The 18,265-nt window shown below is 49.4% G+C and overlaps 1 protein-coding gene across 3 annotated transcripts in view; it reads left to right on the top strand.

The window, feature by feature from the left end:
• CPNE4 (copine 4) overlaps window positions 1-18,265 on the top strand; it is a 481,705-nt gene that overhangs the window by 335,680 nt on the left and 127,760 nt on the right. For all 3 annotated transcript variants that reach the window (XM_036894782.2, XM_057492042.1, XM_057492043.1), the window contains one exon: window positions 836-1,015. In XM_036894782.2, coding sequence (XP_036750677.1) covers window positions 836-1,015 — 180 coding nt within the window. The remainder of the gene's footprint in view (window positions 1-835; window positions 1,016-18,265) is intronic.

Here is an 18,265-nt window from a genome sequence, read left to right as displayed (position 1 = left end):
CAGAGGCATGGAGCTGCTGCCCACATCTTTCTGTCCTCTGGCTCTCTGAGCTCCTGCCAAGTCCCCCCTTTGGTCTATCCAACCAGAATCTAGAGGGTAAGGGAGCCCAGGAAATCTACAGAGGCTATCCTTCAGGAGCACAGTGGGCTGAGAGCAGCAGACATGGATCTGGGAAAGAGGGGCAAAGGGAGAGTTGTCACCATTGAGGCGGGAAATCATGACATGAAGTGTTAGAGCAGGACAGGGTTTTCATCCACTAATCCTTATCTTGGTGAGGGAACTAAGGCCCAGGGACTTGAAACAACTGACCAAGCAGTATAGGCTCAGTGAAAGGTCCACGTGAGACTAAAGGCAGTTATCGTCACATCCACTCCCATGGCCTTCCCACTTCATTAGGCTGTGGATCATGAGTTATAAACCTACTAGAGTATGGTTTGGCTAAATTGGCACCTGCATGTCCATTTGCCATGTCTGTGCCCAGCAGACATCACTAATCGATTACAGGTGTCTTCCCTCCAGAGCCCAGATGTGTGCTCGACTCCTCATCCTCTGGCTGCAGCAGCCACAGTAACTGACCCACCTATTGCCCTTCCACCTAACAGTACAAGATGCTCTAAGCCTTTACATATAAAGTTTCAGATTATTCTAATAAGATTTTCTCCTTGAGACATGGCTCATTCTCTAAGAGTGCTTCCTTGGAGACTTTCAAATGCTCACCCTGGTGACTTGATGGAAGGCAATTAAGGTCTGGATGAAGGGGAAGCACCCTAAGATTAACATGCCTGAAGGTAGTAATAAGAAGCTCTAATCCTGGTGGTACTCTCTCTCCCTGCAGGTTGACAGAACAGAGGTGATTCGCACCTGCATAAATCCAGTGTATTCAAAACTGTTCACAGTGGACTTTTACTTTGAGGAGGTGCAGCGCCTGCGGTTTGAGGTCCATGACATCAGCAGCGACCACAACGGGCTGAAGGAGGCTGGCTTCCTGGGCGGCATGGAGTGCACGCTGGGCCAGGTGGGTCAGCAGGCGGCCCTGCTCCCGCCTCGCTCCTCAGGGCTTCCTCCTCCTTCTCTCCCTCCCTCCTCTCAGGCAATATTTGCTTGCTTTCTCCTGTGACTTGTTTTTCTTTTACATGTGGAATGTATGACTTCTCATGCACTATCATCTGCATCATAAAAACATTACATTTACATAAGGGTGATGCTGTAAATACATGAAGATTTACTTATTTTGCAGAAATTATCATTCTCCCTTCTGGATTCCTTCATCTGTCAGTCATTTAACAAATGTTTATTGAGTACTTATGCTCTGACGGTGTGTCTGCTACAGCCTTAGCCTGTTACATGATCAGTTCCCACCTCCTGATTCAAATATGAGGACCCCGTGCAGGGGCTGTGGCTCATTCACACACACTCTGAGCCTTGAGTCAAAAACAGCCCAAGAGAGGGGCTAAAGAGTTATTTGGTGAATTAATAAGGGCTTCTATTTAATCCTCACAGTAATGATGCAAAGTAAACATCATTATATCCATTCACCAGTGAGAAGGCCAAGACTCAGAGGGGCTGCTGTGCCTGACGCACCACCAACAGCAGCGGGGCTGGAACTGGACCCAGGCTGGCCTCACTCCAGACCCCATCATTTTGCTTCTGAAATACCTGTCCTTTTTCCTTCCTTTCCTGCTGTACCCAGAACTTTCATAGGTGCGCAGAGAAGATCTAAATGAAGAAATAGTCCCTGTGCCCAGGAAGTGGACATGCTTAATCAGAGAAGGCACACTGTATGCACGGCCCTTTAAGCCATAATGAGATGAGATATTCTGGGCTCTGTGCATAGGGTCTGGGTCTTCAGAGAAGGGAGAGCTTTCTGCTGGGTAGACTCAAAGAAGGCAGTGTGGAAACAAACTGAAAAATATACGGTCCACAGATTGAAGAAGGAGGGAGCCTTTCAGGTGCGAAAGCAACGTACACGAGGTGAGGAGGCCAGAGCGGCCGTGGCGGGGCAGGGGCGGGGCCGAGGCCCACGGGACAAGCTCCGGGGCAGAGTCATGGTCATACTAGTGAGGCCTTGGCTTCAGAGCCCCTTGCTCATGAGGGCCTCTTCCGAGGCACTGTGTCCATTTATACTTGTAGTTTTGTACTTTTTCACAAAGGATTCCAAGTTATATAATCCTCAAGCCCCACAAACCCTACATCGATCCCACGCAGAGGCAGGGGTCTGGCTCAGCAGTCAGCAAACACCTCCCTGGCCAGGCGACGGCAAGTGGGTGTGTTGGCTTAGCTCCTGCCTCGTGCCACTGACCACCGAAAGGAATGTCTCCACATAAGCAGCACTGACTCTTTTCCAGCAGACACAGTGCCTGCCAACAAGGGAGTTCCATTAAAGTTCCTGTAATGAAGGCCAAAAGCCCAGCGCAGAAGCACAGCTGTGGGAGGCAGAGAAAGGCCTGATGCCCTTCCTTAGCGTGATCTCTCTCAGGACTTCTGAAAAGAGTGGACTGTGGATGGTTCTAGGGTCTTGCCTGGCATGATGATTAATAATTAGGCAGTGAGGGAGGGAGGGAGTGGTGGATTTGAGGTGGGATTCTCTAATGTATAAATTAAATAAAAGTTAATTAAGTAGCATCATCTATAGATATAAATCAGCTGCTCCAAGATTCTCCCTTAGGCAATGGGCATCCCTCACACATGACGTTAAATTCTGACCCAAGAAATAAGTGTAGATCCATGTAGAGTCATGTGAATAAAATAAATTTTCTGCCCAAAGCTTTGATCATTTTGTCTTTGTGAGTGACTCTCAAATTTACATCTTTAGTCTCTCACAGCCTCATCTTTTCCATAACCAGAGAGTACTTGACCCTCTCTGTCATGCCAGGCCTTGGGCCAGACACCAGCAATGTAGTAGCCACCAAAACTGTTGTCCCTGCCCCCAAGCAGATCAGTCTACTTGGGGATAAAGGTGCAAACAATTAAATTACAACTGTGATCATCACTGTTAAGTGGAAGTCTAGAATTGGAAAGCAAACTTTGAGAGAATGGGTCAGGTGGACAGGGCGTCACAGAAGGTGTCCAAAGGGAAGAGGCAGCCCCACCGGTCCCGAAGGCGGAAGGTGAGGGTGTCAGGTGAGAAGAGAGCAGACACACGTTCCAAGCAGATGGGAAAACTGCAGAGTCTCTGGATCCAGGAGGGAGTCTGGCATATGGCACGGAGTATCTTCACTTGGGTTTCCTAAGAAGCCAAGTCGGAGACGGGAAGTCACAGCAGGTGCAGGAAGTGCCACACTGGAAAGAAGCAGGAAGACAGGAAGGCAGCCGCTGCGAGGTGCTATTGGGCAGCTACCACTGTGGGCAGCTGCAGCTTCTCTGCTGGGGAAATTCTGGATGCCAGTGGGGAGCAAAAAGCACAATTACCTCACCCTGGAGATGAGGGAACTGGGGAATTTATACATACTCTCTCACCCATCACTGGGGGCTGTTTCCAGCATAGGAACATTAACCCCCCAGCATTTTTGGCTTATTGATGGGTAGCAAAGCAGGCTCCAAAGGCTGGAAGAAGCTCGAGCAAGGAGAGATGGGTGCTGTGGTCAGAAGTAAGCAGTGTGCCCTCCAGGGTTGGGGCTGACACACCCCAGCAGCTGCCGACCCCATAGCCGGGCTCTCCCCTCCAGCTCCTGGTGCTGATCATTGTCAGATCACCTCCCAAGTGTAGCCCTATGCCTAGCTCAGGAATGGACCTGAGTGGTCTCAGCCACTCACTTAACGCACAGCCCTCTTTGCCAGAGATTGGTATGGGGTGGGGTGCTTGTGGCCAGTTCTGATCATAAGACATGACAGTTTTTCCTGGAAAGTGTTCCTAGCCTGAAAAAGGGGGCGTGCATGAAGGAACCATTCTTCTCTGCCTTGATTCCTGGACCACTGCAGCCACCTTGCAGGAAGGGGGAGGGGAAGGGCCACTCTAGGCAAGGTCAGAGCCGAAGTGGAGGCAGGGGCCTGACCGACCAGCCCCAAGCCAGCCCGGCCTGTGGACTCCTCGTCATGGGACAGTGAAGCGTCCTGTTGTTGAGATTGTCTGGGATGGGGTTTTCCACTCCTAGGCTAAAAGCATCCTGATTGCCAAAGAGCATGTCAGTGGCAGGCTGTCTGGAGTGGAGACGAAGGGGCAGCGGGCCATGTGTGGGAGTCACAGTGAGGAAAGGCTCAGGTGAGCACCGAGGGCAAGAGGCACAGGCCTTTCTAGAGATATTTTGACACTTTTGAAAGAGGTTCCATACCGATCATTTCATCTGACCCTGTTGACAGGCTGTCATCATCTGCATTTATAGTTGAGAAAACTGGGGTCCAGAAAGATCCAGTGTCTTGACAGAGCCAGGAGCTTTTGGTCCTTACTCCAGAGCTCTTTCTCCCACCATGGTTTAGGGAAAGACAGGGTGGGGGGCCACCCACTCTAAGGTCTCCTTTGGCCCTGCGGCTTAGGAGCAGTGAGCACAAGGTGGCCTCCTTCAGCGGAGCCCTACACCGTGCCTCACAGGCCATGCCACTCTCCACCCCCAGGGGCATGCCAGCCTCTCTGGGCGTCCTGTATTGTCTTCAGCAGCCACCTTCTCATATCCGCAGCCATGTCATAGGTGCAATTGACCTTTCCCACAGTTTGGGGACTAACTGGCTTAAGTCAATCAGAATATCCCATTTTTGTGGCCACAGTTACTAGTTCAAGGGAAGGTATATAACTAATCTGAGATAATGAAATGTAAATACACATTTTCTGGAGCCTTCTGGGAAAGAGGATGTGAGGCTGTGGGGTCTGGAAATGGGAGTCTTCAGGGAGAACATGGACTTGCTGGGAGGAGGAAGAAGAGGAGCAAGGACACGGCCACACAAGAACCAGAAGGGGCAGGGCTGGCCCCTCAGAGAGGGGGCAGGGGCCTGAAGAGGAGTCGGGTGGCATTGTCTGCACCCTGCACAGTGCCGTGTCTGGAGCCAGTCCTTCCCAGGGACCTGGCCAATGGCTTTCTTTACTGTTTAAATCCCTGTGGGCTGATTCTTTTTGCCACCTTTAGCCTGGAGCTCTACCTGATCAGGCCACATTGCCCAGCACCTGTTCTCAGGCCACAGTAGTCTTTTCAGACTCAAGGCCCTGTGACTATCTCCGCTTCATTCATTCAGCAGCTCATTCTGCATCGCCTTGAGAAGCTCCTTTTTATTAGCTCATTAAAATCATTTCCCTTAATTAACATTTAATTTCACATGTATTTATCTGGTCTCCCAGCTTATTACAAGTTTCTTAAGGCAGAAGCCACACTCAACACTTGCTTGTGTTTAATATGACACCATGCCTTACGTATCACACGTGCTCAGGTCAGATGTATGACCAGTTAAATTAAGAACCTGAGATCAGTATGAACTTCTATTTTAACATCATAAGTTTCCTTCCTTCACTTATTCATTCTTTCCACAAGCATCTAGCAAGTGCCCCAGATCTGCCAGGTGCCGCGCTAGGGGCTAGAGACACGAGGACGAGAAGGGCAGAGGTCCTGCCCCAGAGGAGCTTCTCATTAGGTGGGACACACACACTGGTGGGGAAAGGACCAAAATGCGTGCACTGTGTGCTGTGTAGACATTGTTCCGGGGGCTATGAGGGGAGGCTTGCTTCTGCCTAGAGGGAATCAGTGAGGTCTCACCAGAAATATGACTCTAGACCTGAATCTTGCAGGATGAGTGGGAATTCACCAGAAGAGGAAAGGGATAAGGACTCTGGGTAAAATGATGGGGTCACTCAAAGGTGCAACAGTGAGAGTGATGGACTCCCAGTGACTCGGCGTGTCTGACGGCCAGTTGGGTGGGAGAGGAGAGAGGAGGTTGGGCGGCGGTGGAGGAGCCAGGCATTAGGCTCTAAGGGCTTTTCTGTAAAGCTGAAGAGCTTGGACCTGCTGCCCTGGACGTCCAGAAGGATTATAATCAGAAAAAGGCACAGGGGGATGTGTGCGTCAGGAAGGTCACCTGAACATTCCCATGAAGGGTGGCCAGAAGCAGGTCCACCCCAGTAGACAGGCAGGGAAGCCAGCAAGAGGGCCAGTGCAACAGCAGAAATGGATGAGGACAGTGGGAGGGGAGCTGAGAAGAGGAGACCCAGAGAGGTTTGCCAAGAGCAGACTCAACAGGCCTTAGGGATGGATGGGCGGGAAGGGCATGCTGCCCCCTGGCCTGGGGAACTGGGTGAGCAATCTGCCCGTCTCTGAGAGTCAAAGGGCAGAGCGAGGTGGGGAGTAGCTGTGAGGCCGCTGTGACAAGCTCAGATGTGCATAGAGAACCCAGAGGCGGCTGCCCGTGGGCATCTGACCATGTCCATCTGAGGTCGACACAGATTTGACAGCTGACTCCCTAAAGATGGTTATTGGTGACATGAAAGTGGGTAAGATCCTTCAAAGAGATGGTTTTATTTTTATTTTTTGGAAGGGATTCATTGAACATGCCATGTATTGACGAATCATAAAAGCATGAACTTGGTGTCAAATTGGTGTGAATGTAAGTTTTCTCTGTTTTCTAAATTGTTCTCCGCAGTATGATTAAACATAAAGAGAATCAACATTTTCCTTCTTCCTACCTTCGGTGGTTAGAGAAGATTCCTTTTCCCCACACTGCTCAGTCAGCAGGGAGTAGCCGGGAGCAGGAGCTGCTGAGCAGCTGTAGGAGTGACCCCGTCAGGTCAGGGCCTGCAGGACCGTTCCGTGATGCTCCGTGCACACGTGCTGGAGCCTGTTCGCCTGGGGCCAAACCCCAGCTCAGCCGCTCTCAGGTTGTACATCCAGAGGCAAATGCCTACAGCTGTTAAGCCTCAGTCTCTTCTTCTGCAAAATGGGGATAGAAGTAGTGCTGGCCTCAATAAATACTGTGGGGCTCAAGTGAGCAAATGCATATAAGATGCTTAGCAGAGCACCTGGCACAGGTAGAGCACTCGGGACCTGGAAGCTGTTACCAAGGAAGTGAGAATCAAGGAAATGGTGGGCAGAAACAGCACTGGTAGGGACAAGCATTGTTTCAGGGGTGAAGGTGGGAGTAAAAAGGGTGAAAACATAACAGAACACCTGTTTCCTGGAAAATTAGTAAAACTGAACTCACAATGTTGTCTCAGGCTTGTTGATCACTTCATTTAGTCAAAGGATTCTGTGTGTGTGTGTGTGTGTGTGTGTAATACTACTCTTCTCACACTGATGTTAACTAAAAATGGCTTCTGATCAGCCCTCTGAAATATTTGGGGCAGGTATCCCAATTCCTTTCACACCACTCTAAGGCCCGAAAGGGGAGATAAAGATACTTCCCAGCCCCAGCGCAGCAGGTCACACATCCAGAGCCTGTCTCCTCGGGCTGTCCACAGGTGCTCACTGTCCACCTGAGGCTGCTGCATTCTCACTCTGCCCTATGAACCAGTAGGACTCATGGCCTTTAGGAAAGGAAAATAGCAGCCCTCAGCATGCGGGAAGCTGGCACTGGCCATGAAGTAGTGTACGAGCATACGACACAGCAAGTGACTTAGCGCCGATCAACAGTGCCAAATGAAGATTCATGTCCTCCGAGCACTGGAGGCAGAACTGTATGTTCTCGGCAGATGGCTGAGGGGGGCGAGTCACAGAGACTCTGGGTGCTTGGGAAGCTGTGTGCTCCTTCTGGGTGAGCTGGGAGACCAGCCCTGGATTTCTGTTGGCAGAAAGAAGAACAGGGCCAAGCTGCTCTCCCTCTGAACCCAACAGAGGGCATGCCAGGGGAGCTGCGTCCCTCCCTGCCTAGAGCAGCAAGCTGACTTTCTCTAATGTGACACCTCTATTTTCTTACACTGCTTACTAACATGTTCGCTCATCCTCTTATCTTTCCACTTCTTCCTGTAGCAAGTAAGTTAACACTGAGTCAGAAATAATAAAAATAATAAATGTAGCAGTTAACTGTCACTAGGTACTTTTATTTACCAGCCACTGGGCTAAGCAGTTGCTATACTTCACTTAAGTTAATCAACACAGCGCCCCTGGGAGGAAGGCACCTCCATTAGTCCCATTTACCTCTGAAGAAACAGACTGAATCAAGCTGGGGGACTTACTCAGGGTCGCAGAGCTGGCAGGTTGCAGTGCTGGACCTCAGTACAGGTCTGTTGGCTCCAAAGCCCCTCATGATCTTGTCCATTTACCCTAATAGCTTATCACTGACTCATGTAAATGATGACATAGCATCCCTTAATGCAAAGCCAAGTTGGAGCTGTTCTTGCTAGAGTTTTGTTTGGGTGTGTATTTTTTATTTGTTTGTCTGTCTTACATAAAGCTGGCAGAGGCATCATAGGAGTCCTCTTGCAAAAAAAAAATAACCTTTGTTATCTTTTACGCTTCATGTACTGGATTTACCTTAAAGACAGCATGGCTTCTGAAACAGTAACAATGTCAACCTCCTCAGACCAGAACCTGTTAAATTCAGCACCCAGAAGATGCTCCCTCCTGGCCTTTCCACCCTCACCCATGTTGAGCAAACCTATTACCCAAATTCAGTGGTTGCTCTGCCTTTCACCGCTGCTGCCTTCCGGCTGCGCTCTCTGCTCCTCGCATGGACAGTCACACCCCGCTCCACAGGTCTCCTCTCCTTGTCTCCATGTGACTGTCCTTCAGTGTATTTCTTCCCCCAATGTTAACAGGACGTCTGTTAAAATCAAGAGCGTCCTGTTTTCTGTCCAAAGTGGGGAAGAGGAATCTGTGATGCCGTGAAGAGGTCCTAGGCTGCCTGGGGAGCTCTGACTCTTGTTCATGGGAGAGAGATCACACACCACCTTCCCTCAGAGCAGTGCTTATGTTTGAGCTGTGTGAGAATCACATGGAGGTTTATTAAAACACTGAGTGCTGGGCCCCATCCCCAGAGCACCTGACTCAGCAGATTTAGAAAGGAAACCCAGAAATTGACATTTCTTATTCCCCAGGTGACAGGCTGCTCCTGGTTGGGGTCAGAGTTTGAGAACCATGGCCCTGGAGTCTTAGGGGAGGATGCTGATGGGTCTTGGGCACTGTATCCCTAGTTTCAATTGTGAAAGATGTTTTGGGGAACTATGTGGAGAAGAAATTAAAGCAGACAACGAAAACACCTGGAGAGCAGGAAAAAAATTGCTTCATAATGTTTATACTCCCAGAGAGGACTTGTACATGGCTTGGAATTTATGTTCTTGGCAAAGATCTGAATTTTCAGTTTGTTTCTCCTACCCATGGAAATGTGAACTTATGTTCCAGACAGTTGGTTCCTTTCCTAACACAGGTGAATGTAGGATCAGTCAGCCACAGGGCAGACTGCAAACTGTCAGTAGTCAGTGGGAATCTGGGCTCAGGTTGGGATGGACCCCACAGTGGATGCTGTGGGGGTGACGATGTGGAGGGCACTGTCCACACTCAGTGCAGTGTCCACAGTGAGAGTCCACAGTTTGGTATTTTGTGGCATAATATCTAATATCCTCATGGCTTAAAATGGATGGCTCTGAGAAGTCACATTTGCATATTACAGCAGGCAGCTCATTTCCCTTCTGCTTCTCACATGGAAAGCTTTCCCTAACCTTGCAGAATCACTGTGAGCAGAGACCACTGTAGATGAATGCCCTCCTCTCAGCGCCCAGGGACAGGGGCAGCCTCAGGATGCAGTGGGCTGCTCATAGGCAGCTAGGAGCCCCGTCGGGCAACCGCGAGTGAGCAAGCCTCAGTTCTCAAGAATGAAATTCATTCCTGCCTTTTTCTTTGTTATCTTTGTCAGGCAAGTAATCTTCTTAAGTTCCTAGGAAAATCCTATGCTTTCTCAGGAGTTCTTTTGTACTTTAAATCTCCTTTCCTTTATGGTGTTCTGCCCTAGAGTCATGAGTCCCAAGTCCTGCATCTGCCACGGGCTCCCTGCATGACTGGGCAGGTTGATTAACCTCTCGGTGATGCAGTGACCTCGTCCATAAAGGGAAGGCTTTGTACTGATTCCGTCCAGTTCTCATTCATCTTTCCTATTTTCCCTTGTCTCTGAAGGTAAGCCTCCCTTCCTGCATTCTCACCCCCCTCCCAGGACACTCTCTGTCCCCAGCACCCCATCCCAGACCCTTCTCATGCATCCACTAGCCTGAGGTGTTTCCTTCATGCCAAGTCAGTGATGCCATTCAGCCACAGACTGTACCTCCTGCCTAAGTACCCCCTGGGAGAGCTGCTCTTAATCTGTCTACTTAATTTCAAAAATAGTTTTTAAAATATATATTTATCAGCAATTAAAATGGGCGGGTGTTTGCAGGCCCTGTTCCACATGCATTCACAGTCACATATGCCTCTCCTGGCTCATCCGAGCTGTGGGAAGAAGGCAAGGGCTCTGGGGCAGGCTGGCAGTTGGCAGGACTGATACAGCGCTGCTGAGAGCAGCTCAGGTATCGGCCTGGTCCTAGCCCTTCAAGCTGGGCTGCCGCGAGGCCAAGCCCCCAGCCCACCCGCCAGTGGCCCTGGGCTGCCTGCCGGCAGGGAGCCACATATACCACTTGGAGGCAGCTCCCTGGACCCCCATAATAGGCTGTCCCAGCCCCCACCATGGTCCATGCCAGCCTTCAGAAGGCCTGATGAAAACCCAGCCGAGCCCTGTCCCCAGACTGTTTGCAAAGGCTCGCCCCACCCTCTGGCCCTTGCCTTTCCCCTACAAAATCTGTGGCTGTGCCTTCTCAATGATCAGCATCCTAACTGCCTTAATTAAAACGTCCTGCCGCCTCAGCCCTGCAGCTCGAGGCACCACAGCCCGAGAACTGAATCACCATTCTGCCAAACAGCCATTTGCCAGAGTCAGCCTGTCAAATAGCACCATAGCCCCCAAATCGGTTCTCTCCTAACAGCCTTTACTGGCCAAAAAGAAGGTGTTTAAACTATTTATGAAGTTTGCCACAATTATCTTAAAATTGAAATTTTCTGTTTCTTCTTTTTTTTGTAGTTTAGGCTCCCTGTGAAATTTTAGGTTGTCATCAACCTTTATGAATATCGAATGTAGCCAAAAGAAGACTAACTCTTCTTTGTCTTCTCTCCCAAAGTGGAAAAAGTATGGAGCTAGCTCTGCAGGACCCATTTCTTTCCAGACCAAAGGATTAGGAGGGTGTGTTTTTAGAGAACAACAATGATGACATTTAGATCATGGGATAGTGGGTGATTTTCAGTGTCACCTCCATATTCTTCTGTTTTTCTAAAAAGAATACCTATCATTTCTATAGTTAGAAAAAATTATAATAAATGTTAGTAAAAACATCATAATAAAGCCTGTGTGCTGACTTCAAAGACCTCGTATTTAGGTGGAGGAGTAGGACACCCAAGTATTATAAAAATTCTTAAACTTTTGAAGAACTTTAAAACGTGTGAAGAATTCTCATTTGGGAAATCGATGGGAATGTTTGGGGCCAGGTGTTTGCTGAGGCCTCGCTCTCTGCCAGGTCTCTGAGGGCATGTGCCGGGCCCCTGGGCACAGCCTTTGCTCCATTCTGCAATCCACAGAGGAGCACTTGCTGGGGTGACCCCCAGCCCCCTGATCATTTGTGATACCCTCTCTGATACCAGGAGAGGCCCTAGGAAGGCGTGGAGCACTAAATAGGAATAAGTTCAGGAAGCATCACCGAAACTGCAAAGAGTTTCTGACATCCCCCCAGACTGAGAATCTCCAGTTCCAGCCTATTGGGGGGAAGAGAATATTTTTATTTTGAATTAACCTAATAAAGTGCAGGGGGAGAAAAGATAACTGCTTGGGTCACAAAGTCATTACCAGGAGTCTTGGTTTCAGATTCAAGGGCAAACTGAGGCTGGGCATGGATCATCAGCTGTGTTTGGGTGGAGTGGGCATCTTTGGGGGTCCTCTGTGCCTGAGGGCAGGGCAGGTGAGGCCAGGAGCCAGCTGGTTCCAGGGCTTCACCCCGGCTGCCTGGCATCTGCTCCCTGGGAGGCTGCGGCCTGCACATTCCCAAGCCAGTCATCAGAAATGAAGCAGGAATCCTCCGGATCTCCCTCCCCAGTGAGATGCAAACCAGGGAAACCCATACTGCAGGATTCAGGGGAATTAGACAGGCTTGCAAGGAAGAAGGCAAATGAATGCTGAGTTTAGCCGGACCATCCAGACCCACGCAGAGCCGGCTCTCTGGCTCTCCAGGCTCCTGCGGAAATACTCCTGAAGAGGGGGGGTGCCCTGTGCACACGTGAGCTTCCCGTGACAGTGGGGTGCACTCTGATTACTTTTGCCCCAGGCCGTCCCAACTTACACTTTTGTAGCTTAACTATTAACACTGCCCCCTTTCATTTGCAGAAGTGTCCCAAATCAGATAATGTATTTTGTGGTCCTTTTCTGATAATAAGTCATTTTCCTGGCCAACATTTACTTATTTCTGACCATGTGCCACACACTGTGAGCCTGGTCACAACATCATCCTCATTATCATCATGACTAGACCAAGATTACAAGACTCCTAAGTGGCAGAGCCCAGATGCAGCGGCGGCCATTTGGACTAAAATTCTGGTGGTTAAGCTACTCATCCCTCCCCCTGGGCGGCACTGCCTCTGGGTTTCTATCCTGTAAACTGCCTAAGAAACTGAGCTGCCTGCCTTTTATACATCTTCCATCTTCCCACTGACTGGTCAGTTGAAAGGAAGCTATGTTCCTCGGGCCTGTGTCCAGGTATTATGCTACATGAGGCCAGTGTCATCTCCTCTCCGTGGATAGGGAACAGGCTGTGGAAATTCAACTGATACACCCAAGATCATGCTGACAGCTAGTTGTAGAGCTAAAATTCAAACCTGAGTTGATCTGATTTCATATCTGCCTTCCTGATGCTGGGGTTCTTGTTTGCAGAGTTGAAGAATGAACTTAACAAACACCCAAGCCAGGAGAGCCAGGGAGAGGCTTTTATTGAGAGATACAGTGAGAGGACAGAGCCCCTGACTCATGCCAGGAGGAGAACAAGAGAGCCTGTGATGGAGTGTTGTCTAGGGGATTTATAGTCAGTTGAGGATTTTCAGGAAGGTAAAGGGCTAGGGGTGCAGACTTGTACCACCTGCCTTGCCCCCAAGGTGAGCTGAGTTGTTGTCTGTTTGCTAGGGCTGTTTATAGTTGAGATACAGTGAAGTCACAGGTTATGCTGAGATACCCTTCTTTATTTGCAGAACACTCAAACATTCCAGGCCAAGTTGCTTCTGGCCTTTTGAGCTTTAACTGATCTCACTGAAGGTGTTTATATTCCTCGTCTAGTGTCTCTACCCTAGAGAATTAGTGTGACTCTGACTTTGCATAATGCTTAACACAGAGTTTTGATAGGGACTTCTTTGCACGTTGTTACATTGCTCTGACTGTAAATATCCTGCCTTGCTTTTTCCGGAGGCCCTCACCCTACTCTGACTACACCCAAGGTACCTGTCTCATTCCCATTATGCCATATTGCCTGCTACATTGCAGTCAATTTCTATACCCCTCTGCACATTGGAAAAGTGGAGTAGCAATTCTTAAATGCTGTCACTGCAAACTGCTCATGGAGGTCAAAAAGGAAATAAGTTTCTCCTGGAATTGATAAATATACTCCTATATATAAACTCTGGAAGACCTGTGACATCCAACTGCAAATAGATGCCTGCTTCTGTTTATCTGAAATGCTCCTGGACCAAAGACTCTGAGCAACTTACAGCATGTAGGCCTCATCCTTCCCTTGGCTTGGACCTATTGCTCATGGACCAGTTAAGGATAACAATTGGATGAAAATAACTTATATGTTATTCATTCATTTATTCCTTCAGTGAATACATTTAATGCCAACAATACTAATAAAAAGCTAATATGCATTTATTCACCCATTCAAATAAATATTTATGTATTTGTTCATTCATATATTGGGCACTTTCTATATACCAGACCCTCATCTAGGCACTGACATCCCTGAAGAGGACAGAGCCCTCTTCTCGTGGAGCTTGCCTGTTCCTACCTAATGTAATCCAGACCAGTGACATCCAATGAAGGAAAACCCAACAGGATAAAGAATAGAGAGTGGTGGAAAGGAAGCAGGTGCTAATTTAGGTGGAAATGTCAGGGAGACCCTTTCTGAGCAGAGGCCAGAATAAAGGCTGGATATGAGCCATGCAAAGGAATCAGAGAGCAGAGCCACCACCCTCACATGCCGCCAGGTGTTATGCTCAGCTTGGCGCCAAGGGTCCCATGTAACCCTCACAAAACCCCTATAGGGGAAGTATCACTATCTCCTCACTTTCTGGTAAGTGCCTGAATTTTGAATGACTCGCTTTGGTGCATGCTGCGTTCACGTGGGGGGCCTCCTAATTCCCAGATGGCATCCCTCCTGCAACAGCTAAGCAAGTCTGTGCCTTGGCCATTCTGTAGTCTCGCCAGCACTTGTGCCCCAAGATTTAGAGAATGACTGATCACCAGGGAACACATGCGAAGCCTGCGTCACCCATCTGGTTGTGCAGGTGACTCTGGTCTTTTGTAATGGTAATCATGATAACAGAAGAGATGGAGGGCTTGGAGCACTGACAAGGAATGCATTAAGGCCTCTCAGGGCCATGAGGGAGGGCCCATGGGAGGTCCTACTTGTGTGTACCTGTTGTGGGCATTTGATCTGTACTCTGTGCACGTGACAGACCAGTGGTAGATGATACCGCCTGTCGCAGAAGAGGCCACTGAGGCCCAGAGTGGTTACCCACTGGTCCCACACCAGACCAGCACTGGGAGCCCTCTGTGTGGTTCTTTCGCTACATCAGATGGCACAGAGTCAGCCAGAAGACCAGGAAAATGGTCTGGCAGGGTCTGAGTGCAAGGATCCCCCTCCGTGGCAAGCTCCGACTATGGGCTGAGTTTGTCCTCCTCGTCATGTCCCCTTGTAGCAAAGTCCTGTTGACTGCTTGCATTTGGCGGCGGCTTTGCTGAAGACAGGTTACTGCTGCTGAAGCCGCTGTGCCCTGGACCTCGCAGGGCACTCCTCCCTGGGGATTGGGTGGTGGGGGCACTGCTTGGAGAAGCGCACTTTCTCTTTCTTCTAGTTGCCATGTGCTACAGCTGGAGGCATAGGGTCGGAGAGGGTGACCCAGGGGTGTTAATCCCCCCACTTTCCGCCCCCTGTGCCTGTGTGTGACAGTCATGGGTACCAGAGAAACACTTCAGGCGAAGAGATGCCACTGCTGGCGGATGGAAGCCCGCAGCTGAGGTCCTTGCTGGCGTACTCAGGGAGCCGTGAGGAAGCCTCGCAGGTTCTCTGCAGTGACAGCAGGAGTGATTGCTAGTTTGCAGAACCCTGGAAATGCTCCTTGACAAGAGGTTCCAAATGATGGTAAGGAATGTTCCTGACATGGCTGTCCTCAGGGGGCCTCACAACTGAAGTGGTAATTCTGCAGCTGAGATGCCAAACGTCCTAATTCTGCAAGTTCTAGGCCTGCTTATGCAAACACTTTTTCTTATAATATGTACTTACGCTTAAGGAATGCGTGTTCTCTGATACACACTTTGGGGACTGTCAGCTCTGGCCAACAGCGATGTGACTGTCAATTATGTAAATGTAGTTTTCCTCTGTTTACACAGCAGCCTCGCACAGTGCCCAGCACAGGTAACCGTTCAGTAAGCATTTGTCGTTGCAACAGTTTTGAGTCGATTTCAAAAAAGATTCTGAAGACATTTTCAGTGAAAACTGTCTCATGAAAAATGACTTTCTAGTATCCACAATGACTGTTTTGAAAGACTTTGTAAGAAAGTTCAACTGGATATATACATGCCAAAATATGGGCCAAAATCTGTTTATTCTCCTGGATTTGTTCCCATTCACCTAAATGAAATGGTGGCTTTCCCTGGAAAATGAGGGACCATGCTGGTAGCACAGTGTCCGCTTCACAGGGGACACAGTGAGTCCTCCCTGGACCCGGCGAGAGCACAGACCAGAGACTTGGGGCTACTCCCCCTCCGTCTGACTGATAAAAAGAACATTTCAATGGTGGCTTCCTCCCTCTACTCTTTACCCTTTTGTTGAATGCCAAGGATAGCAGCTGTGACCCCACTACCGGGTGAAAAGGATCAGAGCAGAGGACTTCAGACAGGTGCGTCCCCTTTAGCCCGACACTGCGCAGAGCTGGCTGTTCTTTGGCCTCTAGTGTCAGCTGGAACCAGGCATGTCCCTGTCACTCTAACTTCCTCATGCGCTGACAAGACCTAGGGCTTGCTGAACCTGTAAAGTTGTTCAGCTGCAACAAAGCACACATGAGAAGTGGGGTTTGTAGCAACTAGGCTTTTACGGATAGATCACTGATTCAGCTGGGCAACCTGCTGTTTTTGTCCAACAGTCCTAAGAATGGCAACATCGTTGTTTGCCAGCCATTATTACAATGAAAGATTTGAAACCCTCATTATTCCTCATTCTTTGGGACTGTGATGGAGGCCTGAAGGCTATGAAACAAGTTCTTTGACTGCCTCATTAGTTACTTGCATACCAAATGCTCATGTTGCCTTCCTGGGTAGGTTAACAGTGAGGAGAGAGGACTGCGGCCACCCAGGCTCTCGTGGGCTGCACCGCCTGGCCTGCCTTGAAGCATGGCAATGGCAGGGAAGGCGGTCTGTAAAGCCAGCCGGCCCTCGCCAGGTAGCCCTGCGAGTGGGCTGCGACGGTGCTGAGGGCTGGTGACCAATGCGGGCGAAAGACAATGACAACGGAAGGATCTCCGAAACCAGATTTATTTGGGAAACAGGATAAGTTGCTTTCTTTAGTCAGATGTTGGCCTGGCGACTGCTCGCCCATGACCCTCATTTTGTCATCTACTCATGTGTCTTCCCCATCCTCCCTTGCTGAGAAATCCCTGGAAAGAAACTATAAAGTCTTCTTAATGCCCTTTTGCTCTGTTTGCTGTGTTCCTGTGTTTCCTCTGAGTTGTGGTTCATCTCAAGTTCAACAATAATGTCTATTTCTAGGAAATGGTAGCTTTTCTAGCAACAGTCTGTGAATGGGAAGCAGGGAGGGATAGTGATTTTGTCCACAGGTCAAGAACTGCTGAAACCTCCTAGTGAGTAGGTGGAAAAGGCGAGGAGTTTCAGAAATGACTATAGGAAAGAATGCCGATTCCTGTATCATCTGAAATGCTTTTCGTGGTATTTTACTGATAACCAGCAATGAACAAAAACCTTTGTTCATAATCATTATGCTACCCTTCCCTTACCCAAGGCCAGTGTCTTCAGGTCACTTCATTCTGGAGATCTGACACAGTTCCTTCTTTGCGGCTGGCCCCACATTTGCATATGGCGGCTTTGGCGCTCAGACACGAGGCTCCACAGCGAACGCAGTGCAGACCCAACAGGTCCCTTACCAGAGATCAGGTTCGGGGTCAGACCTATGCTCAAATCCCTGCCACATGGCCTCTTCCTCTACGGCCCTGGAAAAGTTACATGAACTCTCTGTGTCCTGTTTTTCTCATCCATAAAAGGAAATTAATAATACCAAACTTGTGGGGCTGTAAAATTAGCAATAAAGTGACCACTGAAACAAAACCCTTACCCAGTTTCTCACTCCCTTCAGATCCCATTCCATCCTGCTTTTCCACATCACAGCCAAACTTGTTGAAAGAACTGGGCTCAGATGTGCGCTCCATGTCCTCTGCTCTCTTTCTCTCTCCGTCCTGCTCCAGGGTGTTCTCTGCCCCAAACCTGAGCACATGTTCTTTGACCCCAAACTTAACATCCTCTTCCTGTGTGCCGGTGAGTGGCACAGCCATCTGATCCAGGGATGCATTGATGATGCCTCCCTCTCTCTTCATATTCATTTCTAAATTCTGGCTATTTTATACCTAAATATCTCATAAAGCCTCTTCTCCATCTTCACAGCCACCATCACCTCCTACAGGGACCACTCACTGCGAGGGTCATCCTGCCCACCGCACACCCTCACCGCCCCCACCACAGCCAGAGTGTCTCTCCTCTGTGATGAGTCACATGTATTTACTTGGCCATTTGGCTCATGCCTCCCTCCCCCACTGGACTGTAAGCTCCATGAGGTCAGACGCTAACCTTCATGCCTGGCACCGCACCTGGCACATGGGGAAGGCTGAGTACGCGTGTGGGCGTGAGTGGAGCGTCCACCGTGTAACAGGTACACCTCGAGCACAAGTCCCCACTGCTGTCACTACCCTCTCACTTTCATCATAGCCACCAGGTGACTTCTCACAGAAATTCTCTTCCCTCTTCAGATTACATCCAACTGAATAGCAGGATCTTTAAATCTGCTTGGCTTAGGGCAGTTCCG

The sequence above is a fragment of the Manis pentadactyla genome, chromosome 14 (assembly GCF_030020395.1).
Source record: "Manis pentadactyla isolate mManPen7 chromosome 14, mManPen7.hap1, whole genome shotgun sequence".
Lineage (NCBI taxonomy): Eukaryota > Metazoa > Chordata > Mammalia > Pholidota > Manidae > Manis > Manis pentadactyla.
The sequence above is the reverse complement of the archived record's forward strand: the minus strand, read 5'-3'. Positions and strand labels throughout refer to the sequence as shown.